General features: G+C 39.3%; 2 protein-coding genes across 2 annotated transcripts; one reads left to right on the top strand and one right to left on the bottom strand.

Moving 5' to 3' along the window:
• The first annotated feature begins 83 nt into the window (after positions 1-83).
• On the top strand, positions 84-8,370 carry eif3i (eukaryotic translation initiation factor 3, subunit I). Its single transcript, XM_060865639.1, has 11 exons — positions 84-236; positions 1,103-1,195; positions 1,507-1,594; positions 2,078-2,143; positions 2,277-2,426; positions 5,613-5,740; positions 5,843-5,953; positions 6,044-6,133; positions 6,253-6,326; positions 6,905-6,997; positions 8,171-8,370. Exons 1-11 carry the CDS (start codon positions 234-236, stop codon positions 8,250-8,252), a joined length of 978 nt encoding a protein of 325 aa, XP_060721622.1. The 5' UTR covers positions 84-233; the 3' UTR covers positions 8,253-8,370.
• A 1,271-nt stretch (positions 8,371-9,641) lies between these two features.
• On the bottom strand, positions 9,642-19,204 carry hdac1 (histone deacetylase 1). Its single transcript, XM_060865638.1, has 14 exons — positions 19,047-19,204; positions 18,147-18,259; positions 17,938-18,055; positions 15,272-15,346; positions 15,007-15,145; positions 14,049-14,190; positions 13,841-13,933; positions 13,646-13,754; positions 13,425-13,565; positions 12,623-12,731; positions 12,390-12,517; positions 11,272-11,418; positions 10,887-10,935; positions 9,642-10,245 (listed from the first exon to the last, which is right to left on the bottom strand). The coding sequence occupies exons 1-14, from the start codon at positions 19,096-19,098 to the stop codon at positions 10,218-10,220; spliced, it is 1,443 nt and encodes a 480-aa protein (XP_060721621.1). The 5' UTR covers positions 19,099-19,204; the 3' UTR covers positions 9,642-10,217.

Genomic DNA, 19,204 nt, shown 5'->3' with positions numbered 1-19,204 from the left:
ATGCATACTTGTGTATATATATATTTTTAACCCAACTCTAACCCAGGAGGAACGCTCGAATCAGAGTGTTTGTTTGCTTCAGGTCATTATTTCTGAATAACAGGAAGTGATCAAATCTCTCTTCCGTTTTACACCGGCGCTAAACAGCACGCGCATGGAGTTAGAACGTCTCTTTGCTAAATAAAAAAAAGGACCTTTATCGCGAAGATACGGAGTGAACGAGATTATTGGACATGGTGAGTGTTTTTGTTTAAATAAAAGTAATTAATCCGAGTAAAACGAAGCCGTTTATTATCAGATAAAACCGCTGCGACAAAACTGGGCCTGTGTTGCTACCGGGCTGTGTTCCAAATCCCTGCTTGTTCCCTAGATACGATCACTACGCTCTTGCTGAGATACCGTCCAGATGTTTTGATTTTTTCACACATTTATAAAACACAGACGTAGTCTACTTCTGCTTAACAGTCATTTTTGTCTTTATTTCAGTGAATGTTTGGTGTTTTTTATTTTGCTAGCAAGCTAGCTAGCCTATGCTAAGCTAGTCTTACATTAACTCGCATATTGTCACTATTTACCTACAACAACAACTCTAAAATGTTATAATGGTGTTAATCAACGACGTGGTGTGTGTTTTTTTTTTTGTGTGTGTGTGTGTGTGTGTGTGTTTTCCCCTCTCGGACCACAACAGTTTGATAGCCACTAGATTTTCTTCAGTGTTGTTTACCAAAAGAAAAAGAACCAAAGCCTGTTTAAAAAAAAAACAACAAAAAAAGACTGATGTGACTTTCTAGCTAGTTTCAGCTCTGTTATTATCAGTAATTAATATTCATTTTAGATTCCTTAACAACACAATAACAAGTGTTTATTATGTCTGTACTATTGAGAGTCACAAACAGCTGGAACCAAAGTCCTTGTGTGTGTAAACGCACTTGGCCAATAAACCTGATTCTGATGTCATACGTCTGTGCTGAAGTTTCACGTCACACCGAAGAGGAAGGATTTTATTTTGGCCTAAATAAATAAATAAATAAAAAGGCAAGCTGTATGTGTGTGTAGTGAAATCTGAAAGCTGTCGTAATGCTATTTAATTTCCTTTGTGCAGAAACCCATCCTTCTGCAGGGCCATGAGAGGTCCATCACTCAGATCAAGTACAACAGAGAAGGTGACCTGCTGTTCTCGGTGGCCAAGGACCAGGTAGGTGGATAGAATTCAAGCTTGATTTGCGTTTATTTTTATTGGTCAATGTTATAAATCCAGAGGACACATGTGGACGTCGAACATATAAAACAGAATATACAAATCTAAATCTTAATACATTTCAAGAAGGAAAAAGGAATCACACAGAAAAACACATGGCATTTTATTTTAGTCAGGAACAGATATGATAGAAATGACACATTCAGCTACAGAAATGACATCACCGTGGTCCGAATGCATTATTCGGTCTCCTGTTTGTTCTGATGCATTGAGTCCCATTTTATTTAGGTGTGTGTGTGTGTCCTCAGTTTGTCAACGTTTGGTACTCGGTCAATGGGGAGAGGCTTGGGACTTACAACGGTCACACTGGAGCTGTGTGGTGCGTGGATGTGGACTGTATCCTTCACTAACACTTATTACCTTTTTAAAGGATTTAACCTTATGAGAGAGAGAGAGAGGCAGAGAGAGAGATGGACAGAGAGACAGGCAGACAGAGAAACTGGAAGGCAGGCAGGCAGACAGAGAGGGACACAGAGAGATATGGACAGAGACAGAAAGGCAGACTGACAGAAAGAACGAGACACAGACAGAGACAAAAAGACAGGCAGACAAACAGAGACAGGCAGACACAGAGAAAAAGAGAGAGACAGGCAGAGAGAGTGAGTTTTGTCACAGTAGCAGACAATTACAGTTATAACATGACACTAAATCCAAATCTAAACTACACACGTAAAGTGAATGCCTGTAGGCATTTTTGCTCCTGGTTGCCATAGTGACTAACATTCTAAATCACTTTGCTTGCCAGTAAAACAGTACAGTGTAGAGACACACACATGTTCACATCACCGATTTCAGTACGTTTGCCTTAATAAGCTGAAGGGGACACAAAGCACGTGTTGACCGGATCGGCTGATAACAGCTGCAGACTCTGGGACTGTGAGACAGGTGAGTTACTAGCTGTTATTTTATATTATTTACTACTAACTCACTGAACACTGTACTTGAAAATGTACCTTGTGTACCGTGTGTAATTAAAATCACCTGCCTGCTGTAAAAATGCTCATTGGTTTGCTCCCAGGTAAACAGCTCGCCGTGCTCGATACCAACTCAGCAGTGAGGACGTGTGGCTTCGACTTCAGCGGGAACATCATTATGTTCTCCACAGACAAACAGATGGGCTACCAGTGCTACCTGAACTACTTTGACCTGCGAGACCCCCAACAGATCGGTAAGATTTTACAGGAACTGAAATCACTCCACGAGGATTGAAGCGAAATCTCTGAGGATCTGGCAACCTAAAAAGTACATCTAATCATCTGCCGTACCGACTAACGCTAACTTCCAGTCTTTAAAGCCTCACACATATATAGATGAGGTCACAAGTTCACCTTGCAGCTTATTCTGCACAAACCTTTGTTTTCTTGATTACGCTTTCATTTATACAGTGATACAGTGATGTTGAGATACGAGTGCTTTGACATACGAATTTTTTGAGATACGAGCTGTGATTCGACCATATTTTTGGCTTGAGATACGAGCATCCGAGCCTCCGCCGCTGAAACAAAGATCCCCAACAACCACGTGTGCTCTGTTTCCCCCGCCTCAGCTTCCCGCGTCTCACTCAGTTAAAGCCGCCTTTCCACTGCACATGACAAACGACGGCCGATAAACAGGCAGTCATTCATTTCCTGTGGAGAGTCGCAAAGGCGCTGTGTGAGGTGCCGACCATCTGCGGATCCGTAATTTTCTGATCCGTTTTAAGCGTTGGATCCGTTAAAAAATTTTAACTTGTGCGACTACACCGCATCTGATATGCCGACCGGACAAGTTTTTATTAAAACGACCGGCAGGAAAGAGTGACAAAAAAAAGGCAAAAACAAGTGAAGAGAAAAGCGATGAAGAAAATTAATCAAAATTAATGTAAAGAAAACAGAAATTGTAGCAATTAAGTTCTGTTAAGTTAACCCCCTTGGAGACCTCGTCTGAATTCCTATGCAAATTAGGAGCGCCGTGTCAAGTTGACCTTGTCTGTTTTGACTGCTTATAAAAAATTAAGTATATATGATAGCCTTTTTTTCCCACCTTTTTTGTCTAACTTGTTTACAACATATTAACATATTTTGCAAAAATGTTTGTAATATTTGGTATAATAAACCTCGTTAATGTGCAAAAATGCCTCATTTTCTAGTAAAAAAAAACAAACAAACAGAAATTATGAATTATTTTCACTTCAGAGGCACAAAAGTTAATGCACAATTACAGGCTGGTATATTTCAAAGCCAGGAGATTGTTTTGAAACCATTTTGACCATTTTTAACGTCAGTAAATAATAAAACCTGTTTTTTTCCAGGTCAAATTGACTTGAATGCTTATAAATCAAAAATTCTACAATGATCACCATTCTGTGTGATCAGCTTACAATTGTGAACATTTTACACATGTCTTATGTCTTATTTTGCCTACCAGGTGCCATCTGATCACCCAAAAACCAGGCTACACACACACACACACCACTCAAAAACATGGCATAATTTATTGTGAATAAAACTTCCTTTACACCTCTTATGCTTTTTATTATATTTAATTTATAAACAATAAACATCATGAAATTGTCATGTTTTTGAGTAAAATAAACAGAAATTATTAAATATTATTTTGTATAACCACTGGCTGGTGTATGTCAATCATCTCCAAGTCAAAGCTGACTGATGCAACTAAATTCATAAATAAGAGAGAGGAAACAAATATGATTTGAATATGAAAACACAACATGTGTGTGTGTGGCTTGTTGGTAGAATAGAACATATTGTCCCCAGCTGGACAAATGCATGTAACAAGTGTGAAATATTTACAAATGATTGTTTTTGTTTTTTTGGAGGCCCAATGAATTGCAGTGCCCAATGCTTTTGTGTGTGTGTGAAGCTTGTTGGTAGATCAGATTTTGCCCCCAGCGGGACAAATGCATATAACAATGCTTGTGTGTGTGTGTGTAGCATCATTTTGGTAGATCATATTTTGCCCTCTGCTAGGCAAAGGCATATCAAAAGTGAAATATTTACAAATGTGTGGCTTTTTTTTCTTCTGGAGGCCCAATTTGTGTGCGCGCGCGTGCATGTGTGCGCGCCTGCATGTGTGCACGCGTGTGTGTGCGTGTGTCTGCATGTGTGTTTTGGGTGCGTGTGTTAGTGGACATTTTATGTGTGCATTTTTGTGTCTGTATGTATGTTCATTGCGGTGAAAAGGGCAAAAGTGTGACCTATTGCCCAACTAAATGTGGCCGAGTCAAATTGACTCGGGAGGACTTGAGGAGGAATGTGTTTATTTTACAAATACATAGTTCAATGAAAATAGACAAAAGTAATTTTACTTGCAAAGTTCATAATTTGGAACATTCCTGGTAAATTTCAGGCAAATATGTGGAAGGAAACCCAAGTTATGACACATTAAACTTTCCAGATGAGTCAAATAGACCCCAGGTCTGCACAAGGATTAAGAGAAATCAAGCATCGCGTTAGTTCTGGCAGGCCACGTCGTGAAGCGTTAATCAGCTGTTAATCAGCTGTCCACGACGCGCACCAATCCGTTTACGACATCCATATTACCGACCATTTAAATTCCCATTCATTGAGCCGCTTTCTAGCGCTTCGCTGCTGCTGCGATTTAAACTCCCTCCTCTAACCCCGACCTCACCATGCCGGAACCTGTGTTCGTTGTACCAGTTAACGTCATAAATCTCTCTCTAATTATTTAATTATTCATTTATTAATTTCCTTTCCTATTTTTAACTCTATGCATGATTAATGGTTCTGTTATACAGGGGATCTATTCTATTTTCTAGTTGCTGCTCTCCCCGCTCTAAATGAAGTTTAGTTAAGTTCCATTTAAGTGTAAAGTAGCATTAAGAGTACGAGTAAGTGAACGAAAGTGAAAGTGTAATTCCTCCCAACTCCTCCGCCTGTTTACTCCTCCCTCAACCTCCGTGCGCATCTACCGTAAAAAGTAAAACCAATTTATTTTTTTAACATTCTCTTTTATTACTGTATGTTTTTTATACAATATTTGTCATTTATAAATACAGGTTCTGTACATTTTTCATATTCAAAACACATAAACAAAACAACTGGAGTGGAATTTTGCGAGCTGGAATGGATTAATGGGATTTCAATTAATTTAAATGGGGGAAAATTGCTTTGAGATACGAGCAAGGTCACGGAACGAATTAAACTCGTATCTCGAGGTATCACTGTACATCGTTTCACTAAGTTTACCTAAAGGTCTGTGAACCTAAAGCAGAAATTGTCCCTCAGCTCAGTCTGAGCCACTGAAACACTGTTGCTGTATATAATGGAGTCAGGAGATCAGATGCTTTGTGTTTAAGTTATTAACTGAGGCTTCATTTCTCTCTGCCCTTCAGAGGACAACCAGTCGTACCTCTCAGTGCCGTGCAGCGAGTCGAAGATCACGAGTGCGGTGTGGGGGCCGCTGGGAGAGTTTGTGATCGCAGGTCATGAAAATGGAGAAATCAACCAGTTTAGCGCCAAGGTTCATTTCCCCACATCCGCAGTTTCAGTCATTATAACTCACATGATCATAACGTGTCTGCTGTGAGAGCCATGCAGTAACCTTGTGTATCTGTGTGTGTAGTCTGGAGATATCCTGACCACAGTGAAGGAACACACTAAGCAAATCAACGACATCCAGACAACTGTAGACCTCACGACGGTCATCACGGCCTCTAAAGACTGCACTGCTAAGGTTTGTGTTTTATCTGGGAGAAAAAAGCCTTTACGTAACGAGCGCTTGTGAAACCCTACAGCTGAACTGTTGCCCCTCGACTCTTCACAGCTGTTTGATTCCACGTCATTAGAACACATTAAAACCTTCAAGACCGAGAGACCCGTGAACTCTGCTGCCATCTCGCCCATCATGGACCATGTAAGTCCTTCAAATGCATATATTTTCCTCCACTATCGTGTGTTTGTGTGTTTGAACATGTTCATGGCATAAGGAATATAACCGAATCTGACTCAGCTTCCTGTGGTGTTTGTGCTCAGGTGGTCATGGGAGGAGGTCAGGAAGCCATGGAGGTCACAACCACTTCTACTAGGATCGGCAAATTTGAAGCCAGGTTGGTGCAGGCGCACACACACACACACCTACACCTCCCTCTCTCCTGTTAGCCAAAGTTATATCACACCACTTCAGGTTCTTTGATAACTGATAGAATACTTTACTGGTCCATACTTGTTGCTGTACTGTGGCACATCAGATTGCACTTACAGAGCATAAGTATACAAAATAAATAAATAACAATGCAGGTGACTAACTTGCTGACGGGCATCAGCAAGTGCAAATAAGAAACTTCTCTGTTTTTTTTCCTCCCCCCCCGTACTGAATAATTCCTGGTCTATTAAACAGTGATAAGAGGCAGAAGGACGATGACGACGACGTGTAGAAATGAATGAATGAATATGCAAATGAGAGAGAACAGCAGTCATGCATGTGATCCCACTTTACTGCTAACAAATAACACAAGCAGCTCATGCATGTATTTGTACAAGCCACCACTGCTGGGCCACTGAGCAAGACCTTTAACTGTCAGTTGCTGTAATCGTAGCTTTCGTCTGATTTCACGTCTCTGTCCATCAGTTTGCACTGGGATTATTTTCCCATGTTTTTTTTCTTCCTTTCTTTTCCCTCCTTCAGGTTTTTCCACGCAGCCTACGAAGAGGAGTTCGGAAGAGTGAAAGGTCACTTCGGCCCCATCAACTGCGTAGCGTTCCATCCAGACGGCAAAAGGTATTTCTTCATCTGTTTATTTCATTTTTATATCTAATGTAGGTTTGTTATTTGACACAGGAAAATGTGTTAATGTGTTTTTTGTTTGTTTCATAAGGAAAACTTATAAATGGTTCTACCGTGAGATTTTACTGGACAGGACGTGTTCAATTTAGAGGCTTTTCAGTAAATTTACTCTGCGGCTCAATATCTTGTGTCCACACCAAAAATCATGATGATTCTGCACTATGTTAACTGCTTTGTACAAACGCTCAAGTTCTCTTCCAGTCTCATCTCTTATAGTAAAGCACACATTCAGACACCATGCAGATGGATTCAATCTAATGCGAACCACCAGGTTTTGTAAACTAGTCCATGCCGCACTAATACGTTGTCATTATAGCTCAGGTTACTGCTGAGAATATAATTAATTTTAAATGAAATGTGAAACAGAAGCAGATGTTTGTACCTCACTGTATTTCTTATACAAACGGATTTCCTTTAACTGAAGTTAGGAATAAAACCCAGTGGTGTAAACGGTTAGGCCATCCTTAAAAATATTTTGGTTTTTTTTACAGTTTAAAAAAAAAAAAAAAAAAAAAAAAAAAGGGTCGGTAGGTAGGTCTATATATTTTTTTTTCCAAGTTTCAATGTAATAAAAAAAAAAAAAGTACAAATTTGGTGATGGTGATTATGTAGGTATGACTTTAAACAAATTAGCATATTGTGACATCACTGACTGGGTCTTCAACCCGTGCCTTTGGGCGCATTATTGCAAACTTATTTTGATGCTGGACACAGTTTTTCCAGAACTTCATGCCAAGTTAATGCGGTGTCGAGCTGTTTTAATGAATTTTTTAGATGTATTATGGTGCCTGAACCCCTTTATTATTTTATTGCTTTTGTTTTAGTTGTTTGAAGAGTATAAAAAAAAAAAAAAGGTCGGTCTTAACGTAAATTTACAACCGGCAAGTCGGTCGGGCTTAAAGCAAAAAAATAAAAATAAAATTGAGTCGGTCCTAAACTGACAGGGTCGGTCAGGTTACGGCAAACAAGAATATTTTTAAGGATGGCCTTAAGGAAAAATAATCCCGTTTAGCTTGATGTGTAACGACCCCGAATCGCTAAGTGAACGCACTTAGGAACCCGTTTCAGCATCACATTTCTTATTCATGTTTTTTTTTTGTCGTGCAGTTACAGCAGCGGAGGCGAGGACGGCTACGTCAGGATTCATTACTTTGACCCTCAATACTTCGACTTTGAGCTCGAGGCCTAAGATTTAGACATCATTCCTGTTTTAACATCAGATCATCAGCAGTATCACCATGAGTGTAAAAAGATCAGGACAAAAAAGATGGAACTTTCCTGAGTGTTTAATAAATATTCTCAATAAACAGTGACCTACAAAAGTGTTGTTTTCCCCCCATACAGGACTCTGAACCTGCACACTGTGGATGATTGACATCTGCTTAAGGTTGCTTGTAACTAGTTAATTCACAAAACTAGCATCTTTAAGATATAAATTTAGTTCTTAGACATACTGTTTATCTAGTGCCATTTCTTTATAATTCCTCCTGTGTCTAGCACCAAAACATTCACTGGCCGCTAGAAGCTTCCTGTTAGCGCTCGAGTGAGCATCAGCTATACAAAGCTATCTAATGTTTTAACACCCTGTTTAAAATAAACACATAACCCCTTAAAGTTAAGCTTAAAGGTGGGGTCTCCGTTGTTTGAGAAAACAAAAACGTGTAGCCAATGGGCAGAGAGTGTTCAGTGCGCATGTGTGATATTAGCAGAAACATTGACATGGAGGATAAACAAAACAAGGAGAGGCATACGATAAGGCAAGAAGTAGGACCCTTGTTAATATAGGATCAGCTTTCCAGCGCTGGAGAGAACTGAAGGAGCAGGAAGGCCTGCAATATTCACAGATTCAAGTTTAATATTTTCATAGTAAAAAAAAATCAATAAGTGTAGTATAACTATCAGGACATCAGTGAAGTTATTGACTGTTTAGTATTCGCTTTTCGGGTTTTGCACTTTGCAGACAGTCCCTTGGAATCTGTCTCTCAGTCGTCCGCACAGAGACTTGTGTATTTTGTCCACCGCGCAGGAAAGCTGATTTTGCGGAAAATTGGGTTGTAGCTGTGTCTCTACATTACTACGATAGAAAAGAGGTGTTAGTGTAATAAGAGCATTTAGCTCAGGAGTTATTGACTCGGGAGACTCGAATCTGTGAATATGCGGGCAACTTTAAGACGCATTGGTCGCTTTTTTCCTTCTCGATAGGTGAGTAACGGTTTTACTTTGTTAAACAGAACTAATTTGCCTTTGCACGATTATACTTGTGCGTCATTTTTGCTTTATTTGTTTATCTGCAATCGTATTGTTCTTACCTTCAGCTATGATAGACACGTTTCTTTCCATTAGTTGCCTGGGTTACGTATGTATGTGTTCGGGGCTATCAATACAGGGGTGGGACCCATTTGGATTAGGGGCGTGTTTATTTTGGTGATTTCAAATGTCAACATCGGCTTTCAAAACAACGTACACCCCACCTTTAAAGTGAACAAAACTTTCCAAGCTGGTAGTCAGCAGACTACAAACATCTCCACTTTACTAATTCATGTACAGCACATTCAGTAAATGACAGCTTTTAACAGAATGAGATCATGTTCTCTTTATTTACTTTACCAAAAAAAAGCATATAATATGGACAATGCAAGGCCACAGAACTGTGGAACTCCTAAAACTGCTATTTTCTGGCCACAGGAGCCATAAACACAGACACGTCATTAAAACAAAAGTTTTTCTCTTAAAAATGAGGTAAAGGACACAGCCACGGAGCAGCATCCAGAAAAGACAAGACCTAATATGGGAAACAGTGTGTGTGTGTGTGTGTGTATTCAAGTCCATTATTCCAAATAACTTAGGAGGTGAAGCTGTGACCAGCTAATGACCATCTTTACCTGGTCCTGTTTTATGTGCTACTAGAAATTTCTACCTAAAAAAAATTTGTAGCAAAATAAAAAATTAGAGAGAGGGATGGGTGTGATAAGGAAAAGACATCTTACATTTCAATGCACATGTGTAATGCAAAAAAAAACCTTTATACCGCCCATTAAGAATACAAATAGTAAAAGGAGTTTTAGAAAATAATTTACAGTCTTTTAGCTTGGAGGCTAACATCACGTACACGTGTGTGAGAGACAAGCTCATGCATCCGTTTGGACTCGGCTGCTCAGGTTGTTTTCAGCTCTTCTTTTGGCCTTTAGAAACAGAAATTGATTATTAGTATTTTCTCATCAGAGCTTTAAAAAAAGAAATAAATAAAATCAAGTGTGACTAACACTAGATGCACACTAGCAAGTGTGGTTTGTGTTCTTGTGCTACTTCAATTTGTCATTAGAAGCCAACCAGATAAACAACAATATGGTGGTTGGTTTTATACGATGCATGCTTGTCTGGCTTGGCAGGCTCCGTCCCTGCTTCTATCCCAAGCTCTATGAACGGAGACATTATGGGGGGGAAATATTCAATTGGGTCATGTATGATAGGATGAGATGAAGCCGGTGAATAAATTCTCCATTTTTGGGTCAAACATTAAATAATTGCAGCTATGAACTTAAGCTGTGTGAGAGAACAAGAAATGTTGGACCACACGCTTCATGAACGGCCTGAAAAAATATTTCATGCTAATTGGTTCAATGAGTCACTCTGTCTAATTTGCATAATCGTGAAAACTTCGATTTAAATGTCACAAAGGTAACTCCGTGTCTGGCACAGAAAGAAAATGAAGCCCTTCATGGTGAGAATGTAAAGCTGGAGCCTTGCTGTTAAAATGCGACAGGACTGTAAACGTACTGAATATTTCATCTAATTCTAAATCACACTAAAAAAAAAAACTCACCCTTTTGTGTCCATTTTCTCTTCCGGGGTTTTCTCCTCCTCCTTCACATCTGCAGGAGCGTGAAAAAAAATTAGCCCATGAATAGTGTGTTTATTATAATAATAATAATAATAATAATAATAATATTCATCTATCCCAGGAACAATGGGAGTACGCATTCATACAGTCCCTCAGATAAAGAGGCAATGCAGAGACACCAGTTCGTATACTGGAATGATTTAGGTTAATGGGAGGAAACCAATGTGGCAAATTCCTGCACAGTTTAATCAGGACTTGGATGTCCGTCATTCTAATAAATCGAATACGGCATCTAGTTATTAAAAGTTGTCCAGAAACATTCATCATCAGAACGCTGGTGAAGTGTCAGCCGTATCTGTGCGCTCACCTTTCTTCTCTTCCCCATCTTTCTCCTCCTCGGTCTTCACTCTCTTGGTCTTCTTGTAGCTGGCTGCGTTTCTGCGGCCACCTTGTCCTTCATCCTCGGAATCGGAGAACTCTTCGTCGCAGGCTATCCTCTTGTCGTGGGCACGGACTGGCAACAAACATTTAAATAGTTTTAAAATTACAGACAGTGGCAATAGCCGTAGAGGTGACAATGGCTTTGCAAAAGTACTCTGAGGAGGTACACGAGTGGGCTGTGAGGTACAATTACAGCTATGAACAATATATATATATTTTTTGCCTTTAAAGTCACTGCTGCAGCTTTGTATACCACAGAACACATCTTTCCCCAAAAACCATTCATCAAACTCAGATTTAGGCCATGAGGCTTGCTTCTTAACACAAGATAATGGAGATTATCCTGCTGTTTGTTTCATTTCTCCTCTTTCCTCCACATTCAAGGAAGAATAAGCCAGTCCTCTAAATCTCACTCTGAAGATTAGGACATAAGGCCCTGGAATAAAACCTGACGTTACTCAGTTAACTGAATCACTCATCACTTAGCCATAGACACACCACAATGGGCAATGCCTCTGCCTCCTTCCTGTCCAAACACTGTCCAAGTTCAACATCACTGTAAAACGTCTAGCAATAATCCAGAGTAGGCTCGCGGTACCATAAAGCACGCACGATAGCACGGATCATTAAAGTACTGTATTAAAAACACCCGAGACAGACAAGAAAACTCTCCTGTCGCCAAAACAAACATACTTTGAGTTGTAAGCGAGTAATCATTCTCTAATCACTTGTTCTTCTTGCATTGATGGACTTTACCTAAATCCAGGATGCAGACAAGAAGCTTTGCAGCAATGAAACACTGCACCAAGAAACGTACATTAACCTCTGACTGAATCTGGTTTAATTATACTGCTACAGTTCACTGTTAACTAAGTACCTCGGATACACAAATCTGATTCTTACCTGAATATACAATGAGCATTCTAAATATTAGCACAAAACATTCTCACCTTCACAGCTGGACGATCACTTTCCTACAGCCTAATGCTGTGGAATGGGTTTATAACGGATCCTCCAAAAAGAAGTGACTAATAGGACACTCACTGGGAATGCGTTTGTCTGGGTCGTCCTCCTCGTCCCCGCTGTCCTCCTGCACAGCGTCCTCTGGGATCGCCTGCATCTGCACACCGGGAGCGTGAGGAAGCATGCGCAGGTTCTCGAACAGACGCTGCCTAAAACACAAAGATCAGATCAGACTGCCAGCCACAAGAGCAAACATCCAGCTGAAATAAATGTACGACGATAAATAAAACCTATCGACAGGTCCACACACTCACTTGATCTTTTCTAGGTAGTCATTTGTGTTCTGATTGGTCATGTTCGAGGGACTGATGTGGAGCTTAAAGTCGGGTCCAAAATATTCAAAGTAGTCGTTGTATGGAAGCTCTGAAATCAAGAGAGGAAAATCATTACTAACATTAGGAGAACTTTACAGAACGCATCAAATAAACAACAACTCTGCACTTTATTGGATCAACCCATTTATCTGGTTTATTGATGATAGACAGGTTTGAGATATTGTTGAATTGTTCTACCACTTACTTATTTACTGCTCATTAATTGTATGATACTTGAGGACAAATTTAAAAGGTTTAAATTCTACCACAACACAGTTACTGGTCAGGGTTCAGGATTGTGTTAAACGCTCTAAAAGAGGAATCCGACCACTGAGGAACTGATCGGTTATCTTTGCTTGCTGAATACCAGTATTGTTAGTATTATTGAAAACAAGTGATTACATACAGTGATCACAATGATCTTAAGCCACTCAAACATTTTTTTGCTTGTCCTGAAACTAAAATCTACAATCAAACTCCAGACTTTATCTAAGCTGTATCCCTATACATAAGCACATTATAGAGTTCTAATAACGGATGCTAGCTGTTTAATTAGCCTTCTAGCATCAATGCACTGTGATAAAAGTCTTTATATGGTTAGGTTTTGGTTGTAACACTAAAATCTTATAATTTGAACATCTTGAGTATATTTTCCCAACCAACCAAGTCACATTATATATCTGCATTGAGTCAAAGCCAAAAGTGCCAAGTCACAAATCCAGTGCAAGGCAATAAAACTTGCCATTAGGAATAGTGCTGTCCAGGGCGACGGCGGTCTCGTAGGTCCAGCAGCGAGCCACGTTTCTGATGGTGTAGCCTCCACCACCCAGCATGAGCAAGGGCAGGTTAAAGCTCTTCATGTACTCCACACACTTAGCATGACCTGAAGAGAACACGTTCACTTTTAACACCCCAAAATACACAGAAGTCTCCAGCGGTACATGGCGAAGTTCAGAGAGTGACCTTTAATAGTGAGGTTGAAGCAGCCCAGCCTGTCTCCAGACAGAGAGTCAGCACCACACTGAAGCACTACAGCACTTGGCTGGTACATCTCCATCACTTTAGCCATGATCTAAGAAAACAACACCACGTATATATCAAATCACTGTAGAGTCAAAGTCCAAAAGCGATAATTACAGAACGTCTTTAACGACTTACGGGTTTGAATATGGCTTCATAAGACTCGTCATCGATCCCGTCCCTGAGTGGGTAGTTCACCGCGTAGTACTTCCCCTTTCCAGCACCAATGTCCTATAATCATGAAAAGGACAATGAGGAAAAAGCGATGCTGTGACACAACGCAAAAACCATAATGAAGCGTTTGGTTGGAGTACAAATATTCCGGCAGCAATAAAACAAAACTTACTCGGAGGTCACCTGTGCCAGGAAAGTACTCTCCATACTTATGGAACGACACGGTCATGACACGGTCTGTAGTGTAGAAAGCCTCCTCTACTCCATCACCGTGGTGGATGTCAATGTCAATATACAGAACTCTTTGATGGTACCTGTTTTAAAAAAAAAAAACTAAAAGATTATATTTATATCCAGTCGAAGTCTGGTCAAAAAAGGTCTGAGTTAAAACTAAAACAAACAGCATTTAAAACGAATCAGAAACCAAAGTGTGATGTGTCAATCAGCAATATGTAATGCTCCTAAAGGCAACTGTGTGATCTGGATAGTTCCAGCTTCGTGCTTCTGAAGTTAGAAATATTTTAGTATGTATTTATAGAAAAGACTGTTAGGTAAACGAGGCTCATAGCTTCAGTGTAATACTAAGAAGCAAGCACACAAGAGGACTAATGATTAGAACTAATCTTTTAAACACACACACACAGTCACCACTAGAGCAGGGCAATATGACTAATAAGTCTACTGTAATAAATTGTGTACATCACAACATAGAAAGTTAATATATTCATATATACAATATGAGAACTATTTTCATTTATTACTACATGGTTCGAATTTTATGCTCGATCAATAAAAGTGTCTTCTTTTAATCTGTTATGGATATTAAAACTATCCTCAATACTTTTTTCTTTCTTAAAATACGACATTTTAGCTGCTTAAAGTTTTTTTTTTTTTACACTTAGGGTGTATGTGAGTTATGACAGTCACCCCTTAATTAACACCACCACACGTGTTCTGTTCCTCTGAATTAATTGGAGCTACATGTTGCTTTGACAGTACATCCTAAATGACCTGCAGGTATTCTAGGCTATTTGAGCTTTTTATCCTGACAAGAATCACAAAAGATACAAGCTGCATGTAATAAGGATTTCAACATTCAGGAAAACTCTAATCCTGAACAGAGGACGTACTTGAGCAGTTCCAGGATGGCCAGCACAATGTCGTTAACGTAGCAGAAACCAGACGCCTCCGATTTCTTGGCATGATGAAGGCCGCCCGCCCAGTTAATGGCGATGTCTGTCTGCTGCTTGTTTAGTTTCACAGCGCCCGCTAAACACGGAAACACAGTCTTTAATCATCTGCTTTGGGTTTGTCACCTACTAGAATCTGTTGATTAACAGCGCGTAGGAATTATATGACAAATATAAACACACCCGGCTGGATAACTGCACTTACCGACAGAGCCGCCTGTTGAAAGCTGACAGAACTCAAACAGGCCATCAAACACAGGACAATCTTCACCAACATTAACTGAGGAAGGAATAGAAATGAGCACATTATTAGCAAAAGAAAGTGAGATGTTTCTTGTCCATTTTTAATAAATATTCAATTAAACATCTGATTTTTATTTTATACGGTAATCACTTTCGCTCTGGTAATTGGCATACATGACTGATGATTAGTCACAAGCGTCTTCATCAAAAAGCCATCATGTTCGCTCACAGCTTATACACCAACACCTCATTAACCATCAGTCCAATTTCACACTTAGCATTAGCCATAAATAAGAGAAAACTGCAGAGGGGGCTTAATCATGGTCGGATTAGTTTGTGGCTTTGCCAATGATCAGTGAGGCAGAGCAGGAATACAGCAGTGTATACATTCATCACACACAAGCAACACTATTACTACTACTGAAATTATTACTGTGTGAACAATTACACTCAGCCATCAGTGTCTTAGAGCATACTGTCGTACGGCTGTGTTGTTCAGAAAGGTCACAACCACAGTCAAAGCCTAGGGTGTAAACTCTTTTTAGTGTTGTTGTCTTAGCTGTCAAATAACGAACACTGGCCAAAACTAGCACTGCAATAATTAACACAGAGTCCTTTACTGTACTGGTAATTCTGAGCGTATCCAAATTCCACTGGCTCCTTGTTCATAAGTTTTCTTGTTCACAAAAAATTATTGTAAGAACATGAACAATTACACAGTCTAACTAAAATTTAAACTTTCAGATTTTTAATTAAATTTTAGACTTGTTTGTTGATGAGATTTATGTAAATTAAACATCTATTCAAGCGATTGAGATTTCATGAGTCACACATGGTGCAAAGCTTTTTTTCTGGGGTTGAATTGAGACATGTTCTAATCTAAAACTCAAAGCTGTTGTATCTACAAGATTATCAAACAACACGTTATATTATTAACTTACATCGTCTTAGTAAAAATCAGGGTTTCTGCAGGGTTTAATCAGTCAAATTTAAGACTTAAGACCTTTTTATGACCATTATGATTTGAATTTATGACCTACACGAATTACGATAAATAACTTCAGTCATTAAAATTCCTTTCAAAAGTCTTTATTATTGACTTTCATTGAAAGTAACAAGTTTTATTATTTAAAGAGTAATTCTATTATTATAGAATTCAACACCAACAGGACCTCCACTTTCAGTGTGGAGGTTGATCCGAAACCACTCTGTGTAGCACTGGATCCCGCGCTGTACTTGGACCGGGTAACGTTAGTGACGGAGCTGAACAAAACTGACGGATCGCCTGCACCCGCTGCAGGCCTTTTACAGCAACGATATGCTTTTCCGACTTTGCATGCGACTTCAAGGCTTTTATGCCTAAACTAGACAGCTCCAACGTCTTCTTACACAGAGTGCAATAGGCTTGATAGCCTAGATTGTTAGCGACGGGCTTGAGCCAGCTACTAAACTCTTCGAGCCACAGATCGTTAAAGGTACATTTTCCCATTGTGATAGCCAGGATGATTTCAATTAAACTAAGCAGTGACTCAGTATGATACAGTATGTTTGGAGTTTGCGCGGGTTTCTGTGAAAGTCCTTCCGACATGTCTGTATGCTGCCGCATGGACCTTGTAGTTCTGGAACGCTGTGACACCACCCAGATTCCTCATACAGAACTACAACAGGTGAAACAAATGAATGCCATTGCCGCCGCGAGCGAATTTTGATTGAAGAACAAATTAATGGACGAGCATATCAATTTAAGACGTGGCTAAATGTTTTTTATGACTTTGTATGGAAAATCCGGACGTTTTTATGTCTTTTTATGGCCTTAAATTCTTATTGTTACATTTATGACCCCGCGGAAACCCTGAAAAATGTATCTTTTCCAGCATTGCATCTAAACTGTCTTGATTTTTTTTGGTATAGGCAGAAAACTGACTGCAACATGACCCCTGGTGAGATGATAAATATAGGGCCCTGTGCATTAGGACTGGGATGCGTGTAATTAGTAAATACATCGTCCTGAACGATCACTGAGCATCAAGTTTCTTTATACTTTGGAATATAGAACCAATCAATTTTTTTTAATTAGGATTCCCAAACTAGCATCCATTACATACAAATCTGATAAAAAAAATCTTTAAAACTTTCAGAAAAATTAAAGTTCATTTTTCTGATCAAGCAGTGACTGTTTTATAAATGCATGTATTTTACAGCTAAATATTACAACCAGAATTTAAAAACACCACCAATTATAACTAATAATAATAAAGAAGTGTATATTAGCTGAGTTTTGGGGTCAGAAAATTTGCCTAAGAATTTTGCCGTAACAGTATGACACGAGTCATCAGAGTTGACATCCTTATATGAATGTTTAAGAGATGAGACACTATTGACAGACAGCAGTAAGGTGTGTGTACCCGTATATTTGCCTATATAACACCCTGTATATCATGCCTCTACCACCCAACCTGTAAATCTTGTCCATAGCATATTCATCCGTATATTAACCTGTATATATCGTACTCAGTGTAAATACTCTGGTTAGACGCCAAACCGTTTCGTTGCCTTGTACTTATACATGTGTAACGACTTCATGTATGTTGGGTGCATAAAGCAGGCATCAAACAGGGAAATACTCACATCTCTGCATTTGCTTGCTGTACTCTGACATGTTATCTGGGCGGATGGAGCGGAGGAACTTGATGTAGTCGTCACTGTGGTATTTCGTCATCTCTTCGGCATTGGCTTTGTGAGGCCTCTGTCGAGAAAAACAGACATGCACCAACATCAAGCACTGAACATCCATCGCACATGTATACGAGTAACGAAGGAACCTTCCCATCTCTTACATAGATCTCCATCTTCCTATACAGGCCATAGTTAAGAAGGAGGTTGTGGGTCATGCGGATGCGGTGAGGTTTCATGGGGTGACCCTGGCCGTAGTAATAATTCCCAACATCACCTGCAAAACATGTGGAATAGACAAAAACACAATACTTTAAGATTACAAAAATATTTGGAATCGAAAGAAAATTCAACAATTAATACAAAAATAAAAAAGTTCTTAATTAAAAAAAAAGACAGGTTTTGTTTTTACTCTTTATTTCTCTACATGGTTTAAAGAGTTCAAGAGTAAAGTCTTACAGACAAAAACCGCTTAATTACACAAAGCTAGCTGCTGAATTTAGTGCATCGTCTCATCCTGAAAAGTCTGAAGCGTCCAACAACAAGAAGAAAAAGAAACGAATAGAAATATACACAAGATAAAAAAAAAGATCTCGGTATTAAATTCCAACTTTTTCTACTGAAACTAATAAGCACCGAGTGCAAGAAAGCGTAATAATCTGAACTGACTAAAAACTTGCTAACTTTGATTAGCTATTATCTCGTGCAAGCGTGCTAGTCACGAACTAGCAACTAGCATTTATTCTTTTTAAATTAAAATTATTGGAAATACGACTTATTTAATTTTTCAACCGTGTGAAAAGTTAAACTTTGACTTTTAACACTACATTTGTATTCCCGGACGTTAAGCGTTTCTATTTTTTGCCATCTTTCTTTGATAGCTAGCGCTAGCATTAGCATTAGCTAGCAGATAGCATCATGCTAACCGGCTAAACCGAGCTAACGATCAGCCCCATAAAGAAGAAAAGAATTTGCACAAAGTCTACTTAAAGGTGTCAAAATGCTTCAGTTTAATGCCGTATAACTGAAAACGTGATCTCGCTCTTCAGTGCCCGGTTGCTTACCGTCATAATAATAGCAAACTTTCTTCTTTGTTCCTTGGGAAGTCAGCGCCATTTTAGCTCCAGTTACAGTCTGAGGCTGAAGCCTGTCGCTTTCTGCGTAGCTCAATTCAACTACGACTTGGTTTCGCACGTCTGGACGAACCAGATTTCAGCTTTCC

Source organism: Tachysurus vachellii, chromosome 3 (assembly GCF_030014155.1).
Source record: "Tachysurus vachellii isolate PV-2020 chromosome 3, HZAU_Pvac_v1, whole genome shotgun sequence".
NCBI classification, from domain to species: domain Eukaryota; kingdom Metazoa; phylum Chordata; class Actinopteri; order Siluriformes; family Bagridae; genus Tachysurus; species Tachysurus vachellii.
Note: the sequence above shows the minus strand (reverse complement) of the source record. Positions and strands in the feature narration are given on the sequence as shown.